The 17696-nt window shown below is 37.5% G+C and overlaps 1 protein-coding gene across 11 annotated transcripts in view; it reads left to right on the forward strand.

Moving 5' to 3' along the window:
- The window catches only part of LOC127646418 (leucine-rich repeat-containing protein 7-like), a 122945-nt gene that overhangs the window by 58801 nt on the left and 46448 nt on the right, over nt 1-17696 (forward strand). For all 11 annotated transcript variants that reach the window (XM_052130043.1, XM_052130049.1, XM_052130047.1 and 8 more), the window contains exons 3-7: nt 3044-3161; nt 3322-3400; nt 5964-6053; nt 6496-6552; nt 11215-11278. In XM_052130043.1, the coding sequence (XP_051986003.1) occupies nt 3044-3161; nt 3322-3400; nt 5964-6053; nt 6496-6552; nt 11215-11278 (408 nt within the window). The remainder of the gene's footprint in view (nt 1-3043; nt 3162-3321; nt 3401-5963; nt 6054-6495; nt 6553-11214; nt 11279-17696) is intronic.

Below are 17696 nucleotides of genomic sequence, written 5' to 3' on the forward strand. Positions count from 1 at the left end.
CAGCAACGAAAACACTTTCTTTATCGAAGGACTCGACATCCAACCTAAATAAGCATTTGCATTCTCTATTTTCCTGTTGAAGAAACATTTCCATTGTCTAAAAAATTATTTATTATATTTGCTTGAAAAAAATTAATTTGTATTCTCTACTGTCCTGCTGAAGAAACATTTCCATTTAATTTTTTGCTTGTACATGTCAAGTTAAAAATAAAACAAAATAATCTGTAATACCATACTGTAGCCACTAGATGTCTGTATAGTCCTTTACATAAATATTTATTCAGGGCTGTGAAATTCTTAATAAATAAAAGTTTTTGTTTTTTAAAATAATATCTGTCCTTGAAGTAATCCAAAAGTAATCAGTTACATTACTTTCATATTGTGGTACTTGGATTACGTTACTGAATACTTTTTTTATGAAGTAATTTGTAACTGTAACGGAATACATTTTTAAAGTAACCCTCCCAAGCTTATGTATAACAACCTTACCCTGTTTGCCAGTTTTTTTGAACATATGTTCAATATTCTGCGACAATGACGATGCTGCCTGCTTTCTCTTCCGTCTCTCCTGCTCTTTTCGCACCATACTCACTATTTGGTTGTACAGCCTGATATAAAAGCAGTCAAAACACCTTTTTTGAAGCTTTGTCAATGACTAAACACTCATTCATTAGATGTATGTAGATCCAACTTCACTCAACTAGTACATACTCTTGACCTCATACATCCTCACACTATCAGTGAATCGGTGCAAAATAAACTCATAACAGTTAATAAATAAAGGATAACATGACACGCATAAAAAACATTCAGACACTTAATGTGATTTAAGTTATGTCTTAAATCACATTAAGACATAACACTCTCACATACTAGGCATCGTAAATCAATTAAATCATTCCAGATAATTTACCTCAAGCGGTCTGCTTTGAAGTTCTCAGAGGAATAAGATGCACACCGAAGGAGAAGCATTTCCATTGGCTCCAGTCTGCCGGTATTGGCCAATCACAAAAGTCGATATTGCACAGCCAATATCACTGAATATCCAACTATGATTTATTATTAATTACGCTACTTTTATATGGCTATTATATTGTACACTATTGAGTGTATAAAATATAGAAATCCTTTTAATTAAAAAAAATATATATACATATATATATATATATATATATATATATATATATATATATATATATATATATACACATACACACACCCCCATCATTCAGAGGCGATGCTTCTTCACCGTTGCTGAAGAAGCATCAGCCTCTGTGTCAAGTGTATTGTGAGAACTGTCTCTGAACTGCACGCGCGGCACACACACACACACACACACATGTCCAGCTACAATATTAAATCATATTAATTTGAAACAGCAATCCAGAATATTTGTCACAAGCATTGATTAAAACAATGATGACAATAATCACATGAAAAAAAAAAAAAGACTTAAATTCTGGACCTTTGGCAGTGAGGGTGGGGGGTTCGTTCGAACCACCCGAACCCCCCCTGCCTACGGGCTTGCATCACCTCACATTTTCTAAAGCAGGACTTTTAGACAAATGTTGCATGAAATGGATGATTGTTTATTTAAGCACTATGAGTGACTAAATGTTCTATATAAACAAAGTTTAGTAATATTATGATTATTTCCATTTTGGGATTTGGTTAGAGATTATTCAGGACCTTGGACAGCTCCACCTGCATGTGTAAAGCAGTTTAATGTCAGATATTGCTAAATGCAGCAGCATTGTATTATGATTAGTGTGGATTGAGATACACATTGATATTGCTTTAGTATCTTGCTAGATTTAGTTTGGAATAGTATACCATATAGTATACCATAGTGGTTGTACATATTCAGGCTGGTGTAATCCATGAACGTATGAAATAAGGCTGTTTGTTTGAATTCCGACCTAAGCATTTATTCTGATTTATCTATTCTTAGTGTACCAAGGTAATTCCACCTCCATATCACACTGTATCACACAATGATAATGGGTTGCATTCCTTTTCCCTTGTCAAATTAGGCATTTCACATTTTTAACCCAGTGTTATTCTAAACCCTGGATTAAAGTAATTCTGTTTTTTTTTTTTTTTTTTTCATCTTTTCCATATTGTTCATACTTAAACCTGATATATAAATTAATCCTAGGTGGTCAGGTGGACTGAAAAAAAAGATTTTGGTGCGGCTATCCTCATGATATAACTCTCCATAGATATAATTATTTTTATACTCTACAAACTATATATTCTATTCCGTAACCATAAACATAACCCTCTCAAAAAATTTTCAGCATTTTTACATTTTCAAAAAAACATTTAGTATGATTTTTTAAGCAATTTGAATTATGGGGACACTAGAAATGTCCTCATAAACCACATTTATAGCATAATACTCTTGTAATTACCAGCCTGTAATCTAAAAAATGTCCTCGTAATCCACCCAAACCCCACAATGTAGGTGATCTCAGGTTTTACTATCCTTGTGGGGACATTTGGTCCCTACAATGGAGGTCAAACCTGTAAACACACATACACACACACACACATATTAAATGCTGCAGCCACTGTGTTTTTCTGCTGTTTTTATCTACTAACTGTACCTACTTAAAGTTACCTAGATCTAAAAACACAGAACAATTTCTTTCATATTTATGTTACGGAGTTGACATATCATGGTTTAATTAATTATAATTTTTATTTACATTTTATTGTGGTTAATAATATTGAATGAACAAATACAGCACATGAAAAGCACTTAACTTGTTTTAAAAACTGCTTGTCAATCTGTGGAAATGTCTCCACATAAATCCACTCTGGCCTCAAAATGAAGGGTTGAAAGTGTGCTAGCACCATTTTATAATGTTTATTTGAATTTTTAACTGCAAGGTTCCTTGAAATAACACCAGATGTTCAGTTTTGTTCATATGATGTAGTCAGAGCCTCCACTTACAATTTAAATATCCTCCAAACTGATCTCACTGTGATGCACCCTCCAACCTGATCTCTTTATATGACTCTCTCCCTCTTTTCTCAGCAACTCTTCAACTGTCAAGCACTCAAGAAGCTGAGTATGCCTGACAATGACCTCTCCAACCTGCCAACCACCATCGCCAGCCTTGTAAACCTGAAAGAGTTAGATATTAGTAAAAATGGTACATTCTGCAATTTATATCCTTTACTTTTTTCTGTATTTGTGTTAAGAATTATTTAAATTTTTTTGCTGAGTTGAGTATATTGCTACTGATTGTATATGATTGTATATTTTATGTACAAAATGTATCAATGTAGGATAATTGGCTTTTATTTTTTCAGGGATTCAAGAGTTTCCAGACAACATAAAATGTTGTAAATGTCTATCAGTTGTGGAGGCCAGTGTAAATCCTATAGCCAAGTAAGTAGCGCCGCCCCCATTTTTTAAAATCAGAAATATTTAGAACTTGTGTGTTTGTTATTGTAGAAAATTATTTTCAGGAATATGCATGTATTTCCAACATTTGCCTTTTAATTCTACAATTCAGAAAATAGGAACTTGTTTATTTTATATGCATGGATGCACTGTTTTTATTCGCTTTGCACTTTGTTCCACAAATGTTTTGTTTCCATTTGTGAAGCAATTATTTGTCATCTGGACCCCTCTGTAGTGATAACCACACAACCACCCAATTATGTAGTGGACCTCACACAACACATTTAAGTATGAAGTGCATTTTAATCACACGTCACTTTAAGTGTATGTTTGTGTGTGTGTGTGTGTGTGTGTGTGTGTGTGTGAGCGTGTATTTATCACTTTGTGGGGACCAAATGTCCCCATAAGGATAGTAAAATGTTTGACCTTGTGGGGACATTTTGTCGGTCCCCATGAGGAAAACAGCTTATAAATCATACTAAATTATGTTTTTTGAAAATGTAAAAATGCAGAAGGTTTTCTGTGAGGGTTAGGTTTAGGGGTAGGGTTAGGTTTAGGGGATAGAATATAAAGTTTGTACAGTATAAAAACCATTATGTCTATGGAAAGTCCCCATAAAACATGGAAACACTACTGTGTGTGTGTGTGTGTGTGTGTGTGTGTGTGTGTGTGTGTGTGTTTATGAGTGTCAGATGGCCCCGCCCTCAGCTAAGGAATTTTACTTTAACAGTATTATGATCTGAATGGACCATTCAGTAAATTAGAAATATGTAAATTGTAAGGAGTTGGTCATCTGAATAATCTGAAGGGTTTAGTGAAATTCTCCCTAATCTTTACAACCTCCTTCTGTATTATCAACACAAGGAAGACACAGATGTACTAAGTTACATTTATTTACAAAAAAATAAACAAGAATGACTAACAACAACTACTAATACGCTAGGTAAATTAATAGAGAAGAAATTAAAGTGCATAGGATAGAAAGATGCAAGTTGAAATATCAGGTGGCACACATGATTTGGCCCAATCTTCCTTCTCAGTGTGGAACTCATTTAGTCTGTATTGTGCAGTTAGAACAGTGTCTTTAAGGTTAAACTTGTGCATTGTTCACTTTCCAAAACCACTTGGACGACTCCAAATATAGTAAGAAATATGGTTGAACTATCAGCCATACAATTATTGATATGTTAATAGGTCAACTTCTGTCAATTATTGTGTTCTGGAGGTCTTAAGGATTTTTTTATGGTCATCATAGCTTAAACTTTAGGATGTAAGTCAAGAAGTGGGATGTCCAAAATATGGTGGTGCCAAGAAACCACCTGTGGAACAATGAGAGGTCCCTTCCAATATGGAGGTGGATCAGGGGCCTTCCTTCCTGCCCCGTGAGAGTTGTCTGGTAGTTGTCTGAACAGCTTTATCTGATGCCACCATTATCAATCATAAATTAGCTAAACGTTTCTTCACCGTGACGGTTCGAGAGGGGCCCTGCTATAAACTGGGGCACCTGAAATGCTGTCTTGTCTGTTGTTCAATACATATCCCCCCTTTTTGGGTGAATCGAGGACTGAAGTAATTGATTCGAACAGCGATCTGAAAATAAACAGGTGGAAAAAACAACACACAACTCCCCTCCTCCTTTGACCATTGGCATTTAAAGTAAATTATAGGTCAATATCTTGTATATAGAGCTGAAAATAATTGCTCTAAGAATAGTATCTATGCATGTTGGAACCTACCATAAAAAGAGAATGTAGTCAATTTTTTTTTCATTTAAAAAGTCCATCATTAAAAGTAGTTTTGAATTATGAAGCAGATTTGTGCATTAATTCTGCATATTGTAAGCACACGTCATGCATTAAGAAATAATGAAACTCTGCTCAAGGGAAGATTAAGGATGCATTTCTATTTGTAGTTGCATGGTTTTTTTAATCTTATATACTTTATTAGACAAGTTTGAATAAATAAACAAGGTGATCCCTTTAAGTAGTCAGTTTAATATTTCAAAATGTAATTAGCTTATAAAGGGTTTATTAAACTAACCAGCTGCAGATAAAGAAAGACCCCCCATTACTTGGACTCCACCTCAGGGACTTGTGAACATGTCTGAGTAAATAAAGTAATTAAAAATATAAAAAAACGTAAATATAATACAAATAACAAAAATAGATTTTTTTTTTCAGACATGATTACATGAAAAGATTTCATTACATTTTGAAAGTTAAAAATTACTAAATATATACATTCTATAATAGTTTATGATATTTTAGGTCACAGAGATTCATCTGAAAAAAAAAAAAGTTTACAAACCTGTGTGATAGAGGATCAAATATTAAGGAACCAGTGTACAGTCTCTGCCAAGAGCCCTTCTTTCATATTATGATTAAATCAGTCCTCAAGTGATTCCATTCACTGGAATGCTAACAAAGGCACAAGAAGTTGAAGTAGAGGGATTACAGATGGCTCTCACCGCTCCTGAAGTACTTAACGCTTATCAAATCTTAAGGGCACTGGCCTTTAAGATGGTCTGATCACCTCTCTGTTTCCTCAGACTCCCAGACGGCTTCACCCAGCTCCTCAACTTGACACAGCTCTTCTTAAATGACGCCTTCCTTGAATACCTACCTGCCAATTTTGGGAGGTAAGAGCTTAGTCTCTGTCCTCTTTTCCTGTTCAAAAATGGCTCACTAGTACCCGTCTTGATTCATCTTGTTTTTTTTTTCAGTTTCCATTATAGCATTTACATATTTTTTTTTTTAGATCTTATGTTGTATCCCTACTAGTAAATAGTTACAGAGGCAACAACTGTTTCTAGCAGTGATTTGCCTAAAGAATTCTTGCACCTCATCTTGTGTTTAATGAATGGTTATTGCATTTGGATAGGGAAAAGGGATTCATTATAGTAGCTGTGAGATTGATCAAGGGCTGTTGCATCTCATTTAGTTTAAATGCAAGTTATATTTATTTAGTTGCATTTATTTTTGTTTTTAACTAATATATATATATATATATATATATATATATATATATATATATTATTATTTTTAGTTTGATTTTTTAATGATTTACAATATGTATTTCAGATTGTCCAAATTACGGATCCTTGAGCTTCGTGAAAATCACCTAAAAACTATGCCAAAGTGAGTAACTTTCTGCTCATTCCTTAAGAAAAATGTTTTAGGGAACCCTTTGGTTCATTTATTAGTAGTTAGCTCAGATCATGTATTTTTTTCCCAGAAAGCATTCCAATTAAATTATGTTAGAGCTTATTTACCTAGACCTTTATATTATGTAAAGTAAAATAGAGCTTTTTTCAATCCATCTACCACAGTAGTTGAGAAAATATGCCAATATTGCTGTTAATATATGTACATATATATTTAAGTAATATCACGCGAGCAAGAGTGCTATATGGCCCTTCATCAGCACTACGTAATTACAGCAGCGCTGATGTAGGGCCATATAGCACGATTGCAAGTGTGAAATTGTTCAATGAACAATTACATTAAAAAAAAAATTAGGAAAAAATGAGTAAGGTCATAAAGACGCATTTGTTATGCTTTATTTGTAACTTTATTACACTACGGATCATAATCTGCCGTTGCTGGTTCAAAACAAATGATTCGTCCAAACCTCCATTAATAATTCAAAAAGTTCACTTCAGAAATAGTGTCATGGCTTGTGCTGTTTCTAACAAGTTATTGGATAAACAAGGATGATTGATGGGTGTGTGTGTGTCTATGTGTCTTTGTGTGTGTGTGTGTGTGTGTGTGTGTGTGTGTGTGTGTGTGTGTGTGTGTGAGAGAGAGAGAGTGAGAAAGAGAGAGAGAGTGCGATCACCAGTTGCCACTCCCAAGCAGAGATGCTGTCAGCGTTCTGAAGGTCAGCTTTCTCAGTGGAAAAATAGCGTCCAATCGGGGATATTTCTCCCTATTTCATGGTAGCCATGCAAGAGTCAATCACTATAGAAACAATTTTTAAACAGTTTGTATCCAATGTGGAAACTCTGCAAGCGCCTCGAGTTCTGTAATCAAACAGTCCTTTGTGTCTAATCCTGAAATTGTTCATTTAAAGTCATTTAAAACAATGTCCTAGCTTAAGTAATGTAATGGTAATACGAGCGATCACGGAGTGCTGTTCTGTGTAAACAATGACTAACAGATTCACTTTACCTCACCAACTGGCTCATATTACACACAAAAATTATCTTTTGCCACCACCTGCTGGCTAACATATGTCATTTCAAAAATAAAGAGAGTAACTACTAACAGATATGCACTGCTCATACGACTTCGTTTAGAATGGCACGAACACAAGCAGAGTGATACACACAGTGAAGTGTCCGAGTGCTGATCCTGTCAGACCATCAGTGCTCATGGAACGTCTCTCGTCCAATCAGATTTGAGGACCGAAACTAACTGTTTTATATATATATATATATATACAGTGAGGAAAATAAGTATTTGAACACCCTGCTATTTTGCAAGTTCTCCCACTTAGAAATCATGGAGGGGTCTGAAATTGTCATCGTAGGTGCATGTCCACTGTGAGAGACATAATCTAAAAAAAAATCCAGAAATCACAATGTATGATTTTTTAACTATTTATTTGTATGATACAGCTGCAAATAAGTATTTGAACACCTGTCTATCAGCTAGAATTCTGACCCTCAAAGACCTGTTAGTCTGCCTTTAAAATGTCCACCTCCACTCCATTTATTATCCTAAATTAGATGCACCTGTTTGAGGTCGTTAGCTGCATAAAGACACCTGTCCACCCCATACAATCAGTAAGAATCCAACTACTAACATGGCCAAGACCAAAGAGCTGTCCAAAGACACTAGAGACAAAATTGTACACCTCCACAAGGCTGGAAAGGGCTACGGGGAAATTGCCAAGCAGCTTGGTGAAAAAAGGTCCACTGTTGGAGCAATCATTAGAAAATGGAAGAAGCTAAACATGACTGTCAATCTCCCTCGGACTGGGGCTCCATGCAAGATCTCACCTCGTGGGGTCTCAATGATCCTAAGAAAGGTGAGAAATCAGCCCAGAACTACACGGGAGGAGCTGGTCAATGACCTGAAAAGAGCTGGACCACCGTTTCCAAGGTTACTGTTGGTAATACACTAAGACGTCATGGTTTGAAATCATGCATGGCACGGAAGGTTCCCCTGCTTAAACCAGCACATGTCAAGGTCCGTCTTAAGTTTGCCAATGACCATTTGGATGATCCAGAGGAGTCATGGGAGAAAGTCATGTGGTCAGATGAGACCAAAATAGAACTTTTTGGTCATAATTCCACTAACCGTGGTTGGAGGAAGAAGAATGATGAGTACCATCCCAAGAACACCATCCCTACTGTGAAGCATGGGGGTGGTAGCATCATGCTTTGGGGGTGTTTTTCTGCACATGGGACAGGGCGACTGCACTGTATTAAGGAGAGGATGACCGGGGCCATGTATTGCAAGATTTTGGGGAACAACCTCCTTCCCTCAGTTAGAGCATTGAAGATGGGTCGAGGCTGGGTCTTCCAACATGACAATGACCCGAAGCACACAGCCAGGATAACCAAGGAGTGGCTCTGTAAGAAGCATATCAAGGTTCTGGCGTGGCCTAGCCAGTCTCCAGACCTAAACCCAATAGAGAATCTTTGGAGGGAGCTCAAACTCCGTGTTTCTCAGTGACAGCCCAGAAACCTGACTGATCTAGAGAAGATTTGTGTGGAGGAGTGGGCCAAAATCCCTCCTGCAGTGTGAAAAACTACAGGAAACGTTTGACCTCTGTAATTGCAAACAAAGGCTACTGTACCAAATATTAACATTGATTTTCTCAGGTGTTCAAATACTTATTTGCAGCTGTATCATACAAATAAATAGTTAAAAAATCATACATTGTGATTTCTGGATTTTTTTTTTAGATTATGTCTCTCACAGTGGACATGCACCTACGATGACAATTTCAGACCCCTCCATGATTTCCAAGTGGGAGAACTTGCAAAATAGCAGGGTGTTCAAATACTTATTTTCCTCACTGTATATATATACATACAGTATGTACACATACATTTTATGCTACCCTGTATAATATAATATATAATATAATATAATTTTTAGATAATATTTGTAATTTTTAATGTTCTAAAACATTTTATGCTATTGTTTTTTTTAACTGTAGTAATTTTTGTTAGCACATACTAGCAAAATATAATGTCTTGATACTTCACAACGTACAACTGAGTAGAGGTGCTGTTGTGCGAGAGTTGATTGAGCGCGCACAGAGACGTGCGAACCGAGCATACTCTTCCAGACTTCCAGTCCTCTTTAGCATTATTAATACTTGGTTCGTTCTGATATTTAGTTGAAACAAGAAAAATTATTCACAGGCTTCCCAGTGACATATAAGTGAGGAAATACTGTAGAAGAGAGTGCTTAAAACACTTGCACATCTGTGCCTGATGTGCGCGCTTAGCTCACACATGCACATCTACAGAATAAAATGAAGCGCGATCATTTTGGTTAAAATTAAATTTGTATTTGTAATGCAAGTAACAACAGAACAGAAGTTATAATTGTATAGCTATAAAGAGTAATTCCTTGAAAAATAAAGACTTATTTGCAGCAACACTTCATAAAGTGATACAATGTAGTCTGATTCCAACACTCAGTAACAGATCTTAATGTTCTTTGCACAGATCTTAATGTTCTTTATCAAAAAGATAAAAATGTGAATATATGAGTATAATATTTTGTATAAGATGCATCACTGTACTATTATAAGAGTTCTTTGTAAGAGAAATACCCTATCCTTTATTTACATATAGGGCTTACACAAGCATACTATAGAGCACAAATTATGATTAAAACCTAATATTCTAATAATATTAAGCATACAATATAAAGATTATGCATATTGGCAATCTAGTAGCTTCTAGCCATTTTCTAAATTATTATAGCAATGCAGCCCGTTGCACCTTAAAGTTTTCTGCATTTGGCCCCTGATTGAAAAAAAGTTTGGACACCCCTGCTGTAGAGGAATGGCATCCCTCGATATGTGAATTAGAAATGAGTTAGTGTAGTGAGTCTTTAATGTCATTTGTCACTGTGGAGAAGGTCTCTGGACCTCTCTAGAGAGGGACATATATTGCACACGGTGGTTTATGCTTGCTGAGTTGTTCAGATGTCCTGGTTCAAGACTATTTTTATCTGCTGGCAATAATACTGCCCATACTTCCATCAAAACCAGAGAGCGTGGAGTAATGTTCCGTAAAAGAAGAGAGGTGTTTGTGCAAATATCTTCACAAATATTCAAATCAGACAAACTATGGGAGTAATTCACAAAGAAGGAATTGCACCTGCTGATAGTTTCATTTGTTTATATGCAACCGATTTACTAAATAAATTGTGGTAATTAGGTACCTTAAAAACAGCAGGATGCAGCAAACCACAATCTGGCATATTGTATAGGGACTGTACAGCATCACTCCACTACTGCTCAAATGCTCATCAGCTTAAAATACTACATGCAAAATTGGTACATCTGGTGTGACTTCACCCCTGTGTCTTCACAAAGTAGACATACTATTTGAAACTGTAATCTTCAAAATGTATACCATAAGTTTGGGTTTTAACAATCCATAGCTTCCAGTCTATAATATTTCAAGTGCAGGTTCATTGATCTTTATCCATGATGTCTTTGCCTTTAGGAAAGTAATGACATGAATGATAGAGTTTTGAGTCTTTCTGTCTTTTTGTTCTGATACAGCTGATAATAAAGGATTGATTTCCTATTATGTCACATTGCAGGTCAATTCACAGGCTGTCACAGCTGGAACGGTTAGACTTGGGAAGCAATGAATTCTCTGAAATGGTAAGAAAGACATTTTTGTCACTGGGACAGCTGTTACCTCATTCAGTTTTTCCAGCATGGATTTTGGCTTTAGTGGGGATTGAGGAGTAGGGGAAGCTATTGCCTCACTAGCCAGAGTCTCTACAGATCTCCTGTGCTGCACTGCGTTGGTTGCATCATTCACTGTTCCATTATTCATGAGTTGGTTTAAACATGCAGTGCTTGCCATGACAGAACGTTCACTGCTGAGCTGCATTTAATTGGCTCACCCAAGCTGGAGTATACAATGGCAGGGAATTTATCATGTATAGCCAAACTACGCACACCCATTCTATAGCAGATCTTCTCACTGCTTGATGCTGGCAAAGTTGCAATAATTTATTTGGGTCTTGATCAATGAGCATTTCCATGAGCTGGCAAGTTACTGGATCTACAGTAGATGAACTGTGCCACTTGAACTCCAAATTAGGCATTAATATTAGATTTCTTCCAATAATGATTTTGGAAAGAAGCCATTTTGAAACATATTAATGCTAATTTCCTGCTTAGGAAAATTCATAAAAATGACTGGAAAAACATACTGATATTCAGTCTTGGGCAAGCTACTCAAAAATGTAGCTAGCTTATCTACTAACTACTCAACAAAAAAACTTAAGCAAAACTAAGCTAAAAGCTACCCTTTAGAGCAGCGATTCTTAAACTATGGGTTGCAACATAAATTGGGTATCATAGCCATACATGGTTGGTCACGACTTATTTTTATAAATGTGCAATAATTTCCAGTACCGGTAAATAAAAAATTGCTAAGAGCAAGTTTGTTTCTTCAATTCAATCTCTGCGCTGGCCGGGACTGTCTTTCTGCTCTTTTCTTAAGATGATATCATTCCTCCGTATAATTTATTAGACTCACTCTCTTTACGCAATATCAAGCGAGGCGAAAGCACTGTCACTCAAGCTTGCCACTTTCAGGACACTGTGGTTACTGTGTTGTTTTGTATTGACCATTTTTGAAAATTGAGTATCAGAAAGATCAAGGAGCACCCAGAAAGCGTTATGTGGGCAATTTCAAAATAGTCTCTTTTAATTACAATGTAAGATGACATCTCACACAGCAGCACTTTTAGCTTGAGAAAAAGCAGCAAAAATTCTGAAAAAGACGAACATCATTTCTACAAGTATGTCAAGAAAATTGTAAAGAATTTATGAATCATTAAAGATAAGCAGACATTAGTGAGCATTGACATTCATAGGTGGATAAGCAAGTTGCTTATAAACAATCTCTCTACTGTTGTGTGTCATGCAGTTCATTTTTCATTGTTCAATCCTAACTAAATAGAAAGTAGGGATGCACTGTTATAGAATTTCTGGTCAGATATTGATAATTCACAGCTCCTTGTGACCGAAACGGTAACCAATATTTTAAAAAAAGTTTACAATTTGAATCCTTTAACCTGGAATTGCTAGCTAATTCATTAAAAGATTCTCATTTGAATAAATACTGTATGTGTCATTTAGAACTTTGGAATTTGAACTCGCTGCTATTTAAGGTTTGGTGGATGTGAAATGAACCAGAAATGTGCCTGTATTACAGATGTATGCTGATTTGAATGACAAATAAATGACATTATACTTGCATAAATTATGTGATGCCCATTTATAGAAGTGTTTACAGTAATACTGATGACTGACTCACAGAGAGAGAATAATTAATTTCTAACATCTGTAATAGTGCAATAAACAAAAAATGAAGTGATAAACAGCATGTAAAGAACATTAAACAACAAAAAACACAATACAAACACTGTATACATGGTGTAATATTTTATGTGCAGTGGTGGTTTGTGTGTTATGTATGTGCACACATTGTGCTCATCAGCGTTACAGCACTCATCTGTGACAGTTCCACTGTAACTAATGAAATGTGATCACAACAATCGTTATGGGAATAGGTAACATTATGCAGATCAAATAATCAAGAGTCATAATGTTAGAAAAGTCTCAACTTGTAAAATATAACAAGCACATTCGTTTCACTCACAAACAAGTGCTTTTAGCCATCTCGAGTCACTCTGTGAGAATTATTTCAAGATCTATTGAAATGATCTTGAAGGTTAGGTTGAGTTTGAGATTGTTTTAATCGTAAAGCTGTGCTGTAAGTAGCGATGTGCTATATCAAACATTCTGTTTACGTTTCATGAATAATCAAAATTGATTGCCCCCATGTAACAAACAGTACACTGATCAGCCACAACATTAAAACCACTGACAGGTGAAGCTAATAACATTTATTATCTCGTTACAATGGCACCTGTCAAGCGGCGGGATATAATTAATTAGGCAGCAGTTTTTAGGTGATCTGTCAGTTCTTGAATTTCATGTGTTGGAAGCAGGGAAAATGGGCAAGCGTAAGGATCTGAGCGACTTTGACAAGGGCCAAATTGTGATGGCTAGACAACTAGGTCAGAACATCTCCAAAATGGCAGGTCTTTTGGGGTGTCCCCTGTATGAAGTGGTTAGTACCTACCAAAAGTGGTCCATGGAAGGACAACTGGTGAGCCGGTGACAGTGGCATGGGTTTCCAAGTTCCATTGATGCGCGTGGGGAGCGAAGGCTAGCCCGTCTGGTCCAATCCCACAGAAGAGCTCTGTAGCACAAATTGCTGACAAAAATTAATGCTGGCCATGATAGAAAGGAGTCAGAACACACAGTGCATCGCAGCTTGCTGCATATGGGGCTGCATAGCAGGTCAGAGTGCCATAATGACCCCTGTCCACCACCGAAAACGACTAAAATGGGCACGTGAGCATCAGAACTGGACCATAGAGCAATGGAAGAAGGTGACCTGGTCTGATAAATCAAGTTTTTTTTTTAGATCATGTGGACGGCCGGGTGCTTCGTTTACCTGGGGAAGAGATGGCAGCAGGATGGACTATTGGGAGAAGGCAGACTGGTAGAGGCAGTGTGATGCTCTGGGCAATGTTCTGCTGGGAAACCTGGAATTCATGTGGATGTTACTTTGACATGTACCACATACAAAGATTGTTGGAGACCACTTACACACCCTCATGGCAACGGTATTCCTTGATGGCAGTGGCCTCTTTCAGCAGGATAATGCGCCCTGCCACACTGCAAAAATTGTTCAGGAATGATTTGAGGAACATAACAAAGAGTTCAAGGTGTTGACTTGGCCTCCAAATTCCCCAGATCTCAATCCGATTGGGGATGTGCTGGACCAACATGTCCGATCCATGAAGGAACCACCTCGCAACTTACAGGACTTAAAGGATCTGCTGCTAACGTCTTGGTGCCAGGTCCCACAAGACATCTTAAGAGGTCTTGTGGAGTCCATGTCTCAATAGGTCAGAGCTGTTTTGGTGGAACAAGGGGGACCTACACGATATTAGGCAGGTGGTTTTAATGTTGTGGCTGTACATGTTTTTGTTACATTTTCGTTTATTCCATCACGAAACATAAACAGAATATGGGAAATGTCATGTCATTACTTAGAGCAGATGAACCCGATTCAAACCAGCCCCAAAACAATGTAACAGATATTACAATTATCCTCACAAAGTGACATGAGCCTGGCTCTCATGTACACAGACACAATGTGTATGTGAACACACACTGTTGCTTGAGACTGCCGGAGGCTAAGCCTGAAGTAGATAAGCTGCAGCAAATAAACCATAACAAATTATCAGCGAAAATATTGGCAGTAATTCTATTATCGGCACAATAATAATATTTAGATTTTCCTGGTAATCGGCCAATAATATATTGCCCTCCGATATATCGTGCAACCCATAGAAAGACATCAGTATTATGAATAATAGTCAGCTTGACAGTAATTTATTGATCGTGTCTTTTCTTTAAAACTATTACTCACAAATGTATGAACCTTTTCTTATTACCATGGTGTAATGAGTTCACACAATGAGCAAGGAGACTGGAACCGGCTGAGCAGTCAACGTAAATTTTAATGGTACAAAGGAACTTAAACATAACATAAAACACACAGACACGCACACACACAGGGGCTGCATGCGTCTCTCTCTCTCTCTCTCTCTCTCTCTCTCTCTCTCTCTCTCTACTCTCTCTCTCTCTCTCTCTCTCTCTCTCTCGCTCTCTCTGGCATCCCCGGCCCCTCCTTTATCTCTCTCCCCCTCATCACACTCCTCCACTGCCCGATTCTGGCCGGGGCGTCATCCGGATTGGCTAATTCCCCCCATCTCTGGAGGGGAGATGCTTCCGTTCTGGCCGTTCTGCCACTCGATGGTCCTCCCCACCTCCTGAAAATCAGAGATAGGGGAGGGAGAGTGGAGTGAGAAAGAGCGAGCGGGAGAGACAGAGAGAGAGAGGGGAGAGAGAAAAGACAACACACTTCTTCGGTTCCTGTGGGCACCAGTCCTTAGCCGCTCCTCCACCTCCTGGCGGCTGTCAGCGGGTCTTCCATTCCCTGGCGGACGGCAATGGCTCCTCCGCCCCCTGGCGGATGATCGCGGTTCCTCCTCCTCCTGGTGGACGGCAGCAACTCCTCCGTCCCCTGGCAGATAGCAATGGCTCCTCCGCCTTCTGGCAGATGACAGAGTCTCCTCCATCTCCTGTCGGACGGTGGAGGGGTCCTTCATCTCCTGGCTGACGGCAGCGGCGAGTTCTCCCTGACAGCGTGCTCTTTCTCCTTTCCTGTTTTTTTCCAAAATTGTATTTCAACTTTGTAGCAGTGTCAGACACATGTGTGGATTATCCAGGGCAATTTGTCCATGGGTGATAAAAAAATACATAAGCTTCCAAAGGGAATAGATGGTTAGGCATTGCAGTAAGCATGCTTTACTGCTCAAAGCCCTCAAGTAATTAGACAACACCCATCAACACTTTCTGGTTCCACTGTCTGGACTTTCAATCTGCGTGTCCCTCTTCAGTATGGCTTTTCATATAACTTTTGACCTTTCCTCTTGGCAGCCTCATCGGCTCTTTTAGTTTGATCTCCTCCCAACCAGGCGACATCCTGAGTAGCACTTTTGATTACTGGTATACATCAGCCCCTTAAAAATATATTTTTAAACTGCTCCTTTTGCTGAAAGCCTTTCGTCAACATGTAGAGACCCCATGAAATCAAAATTGGATTGGAGTTTTGAGGCTTTTAGTCCATGTACTGTATGTTAGCTTCAAAGCCATCTACATGCTAGTGTATTTCTAAAAGTGGACAGAATTAACATTTAGCTGATAATGGACATTTTCAATTTACAGTCTTCCTATTCTGGGAAAACAGACCAAAAATATTGATTTATGTCAAAATAAAATGTTCTCTTGAAAGGGAATGTCCCTCCCCCTTATACCACCTGCAACTGACTTGAAAGTAGGTTCATAGCTGTGATGTAACGAAAGGCTATTTGAAAAGCAAATACGTCAGCACAAGACAGACAACTGTTCACGTGAAGCGATTTCATGGAGTCTATAATATCCTGAACGTTAGGAAAATATAAATCTTAACAGCACAATACCAAACAATAATCTTCATCCAAAAATATTTTAGTTTCCTCAAGCACTTTGGCAGCATTTGTGATGCATTGCATCATGTTAGGTAATCATGGCTTAGCAGTTGCCAGCCTGAAAACAATCATTAGTTTCATTTATTACAGCTCTGTTGGTGTCATATTCTTTTAGGCTGATATTTCTCTCTAACAGCACACATTCTCACACAATGGGTGTTGAGAGACAGGCATTGATGGCACGAGGCATTTGTCAGGGTATGTGAAACTCACTGTGATGTTGGCAGATGTTGGCTAATGGTGTGGTCCTCTGAGCTGCTAATAGTTTCTTAATAGAAGTCATTGCTGAGGGGATCATGAAGGCACAGATGCTGGGGCTCAAAGGGAGGGAGAAGCATAGAGCAGCCATTAACCACTGACAAATAACTCTGCTACACATCTGAAGTATTTGGGTCTTATTACATTCAGCTACTTTTAAAATGCTTTGCTTTTAGAAGAATGCTCATTGGTTGCATTGCCTTATTATATTTTTCTGAATTAAAGCTGCCCAAAGGATGTGCAGAGGGGCTTGATTTAACTTATTTTTTAGATATGATATATTTTTGAGACTAAGTAAGGTGTATTTCTGGAATGAAAAAAAATCTCTACTATATTCTTTTTAATATTATGATATTTTTTTATTTGATTTTGCTATTTAAATCGTGGGGAACTTAGACAAGCAAATAAGGCAAGGATTTGATAGATTCTTTTCAATACATACATTTATAACAACATGTATTTGCTAACTTGATTTAGGCCCCAGAGGTCTCTATTATTTATTCATTTCAGCTTAAAAAGATTACTGATTATATTGAAAAAAGAGAATGCAAAATACTTTTCATTTACTCCACAGCACCAGCCAACTGATTTTAAATTTTTGGAGGCGTTTGATTATTTTGAATACGAAAGAC

This window comes from Xyrauchen texanus, chromosome 7, assembly GCF_025860055.1.
Source record: "Xyrauchen texanus isolate HMW12.3.18 chromosome 7, RBS_HiC_50CHRs, whole genome shotgun sequence".
In the NCBI taxonomy this organism is placed as follows: domain Eukaryota; kingdom Metazoa; phylum Chordata; class Actinopteri; order Cypriniformes; family Catostomidae; genus Xyrauchen; species Xyrauchen texanus.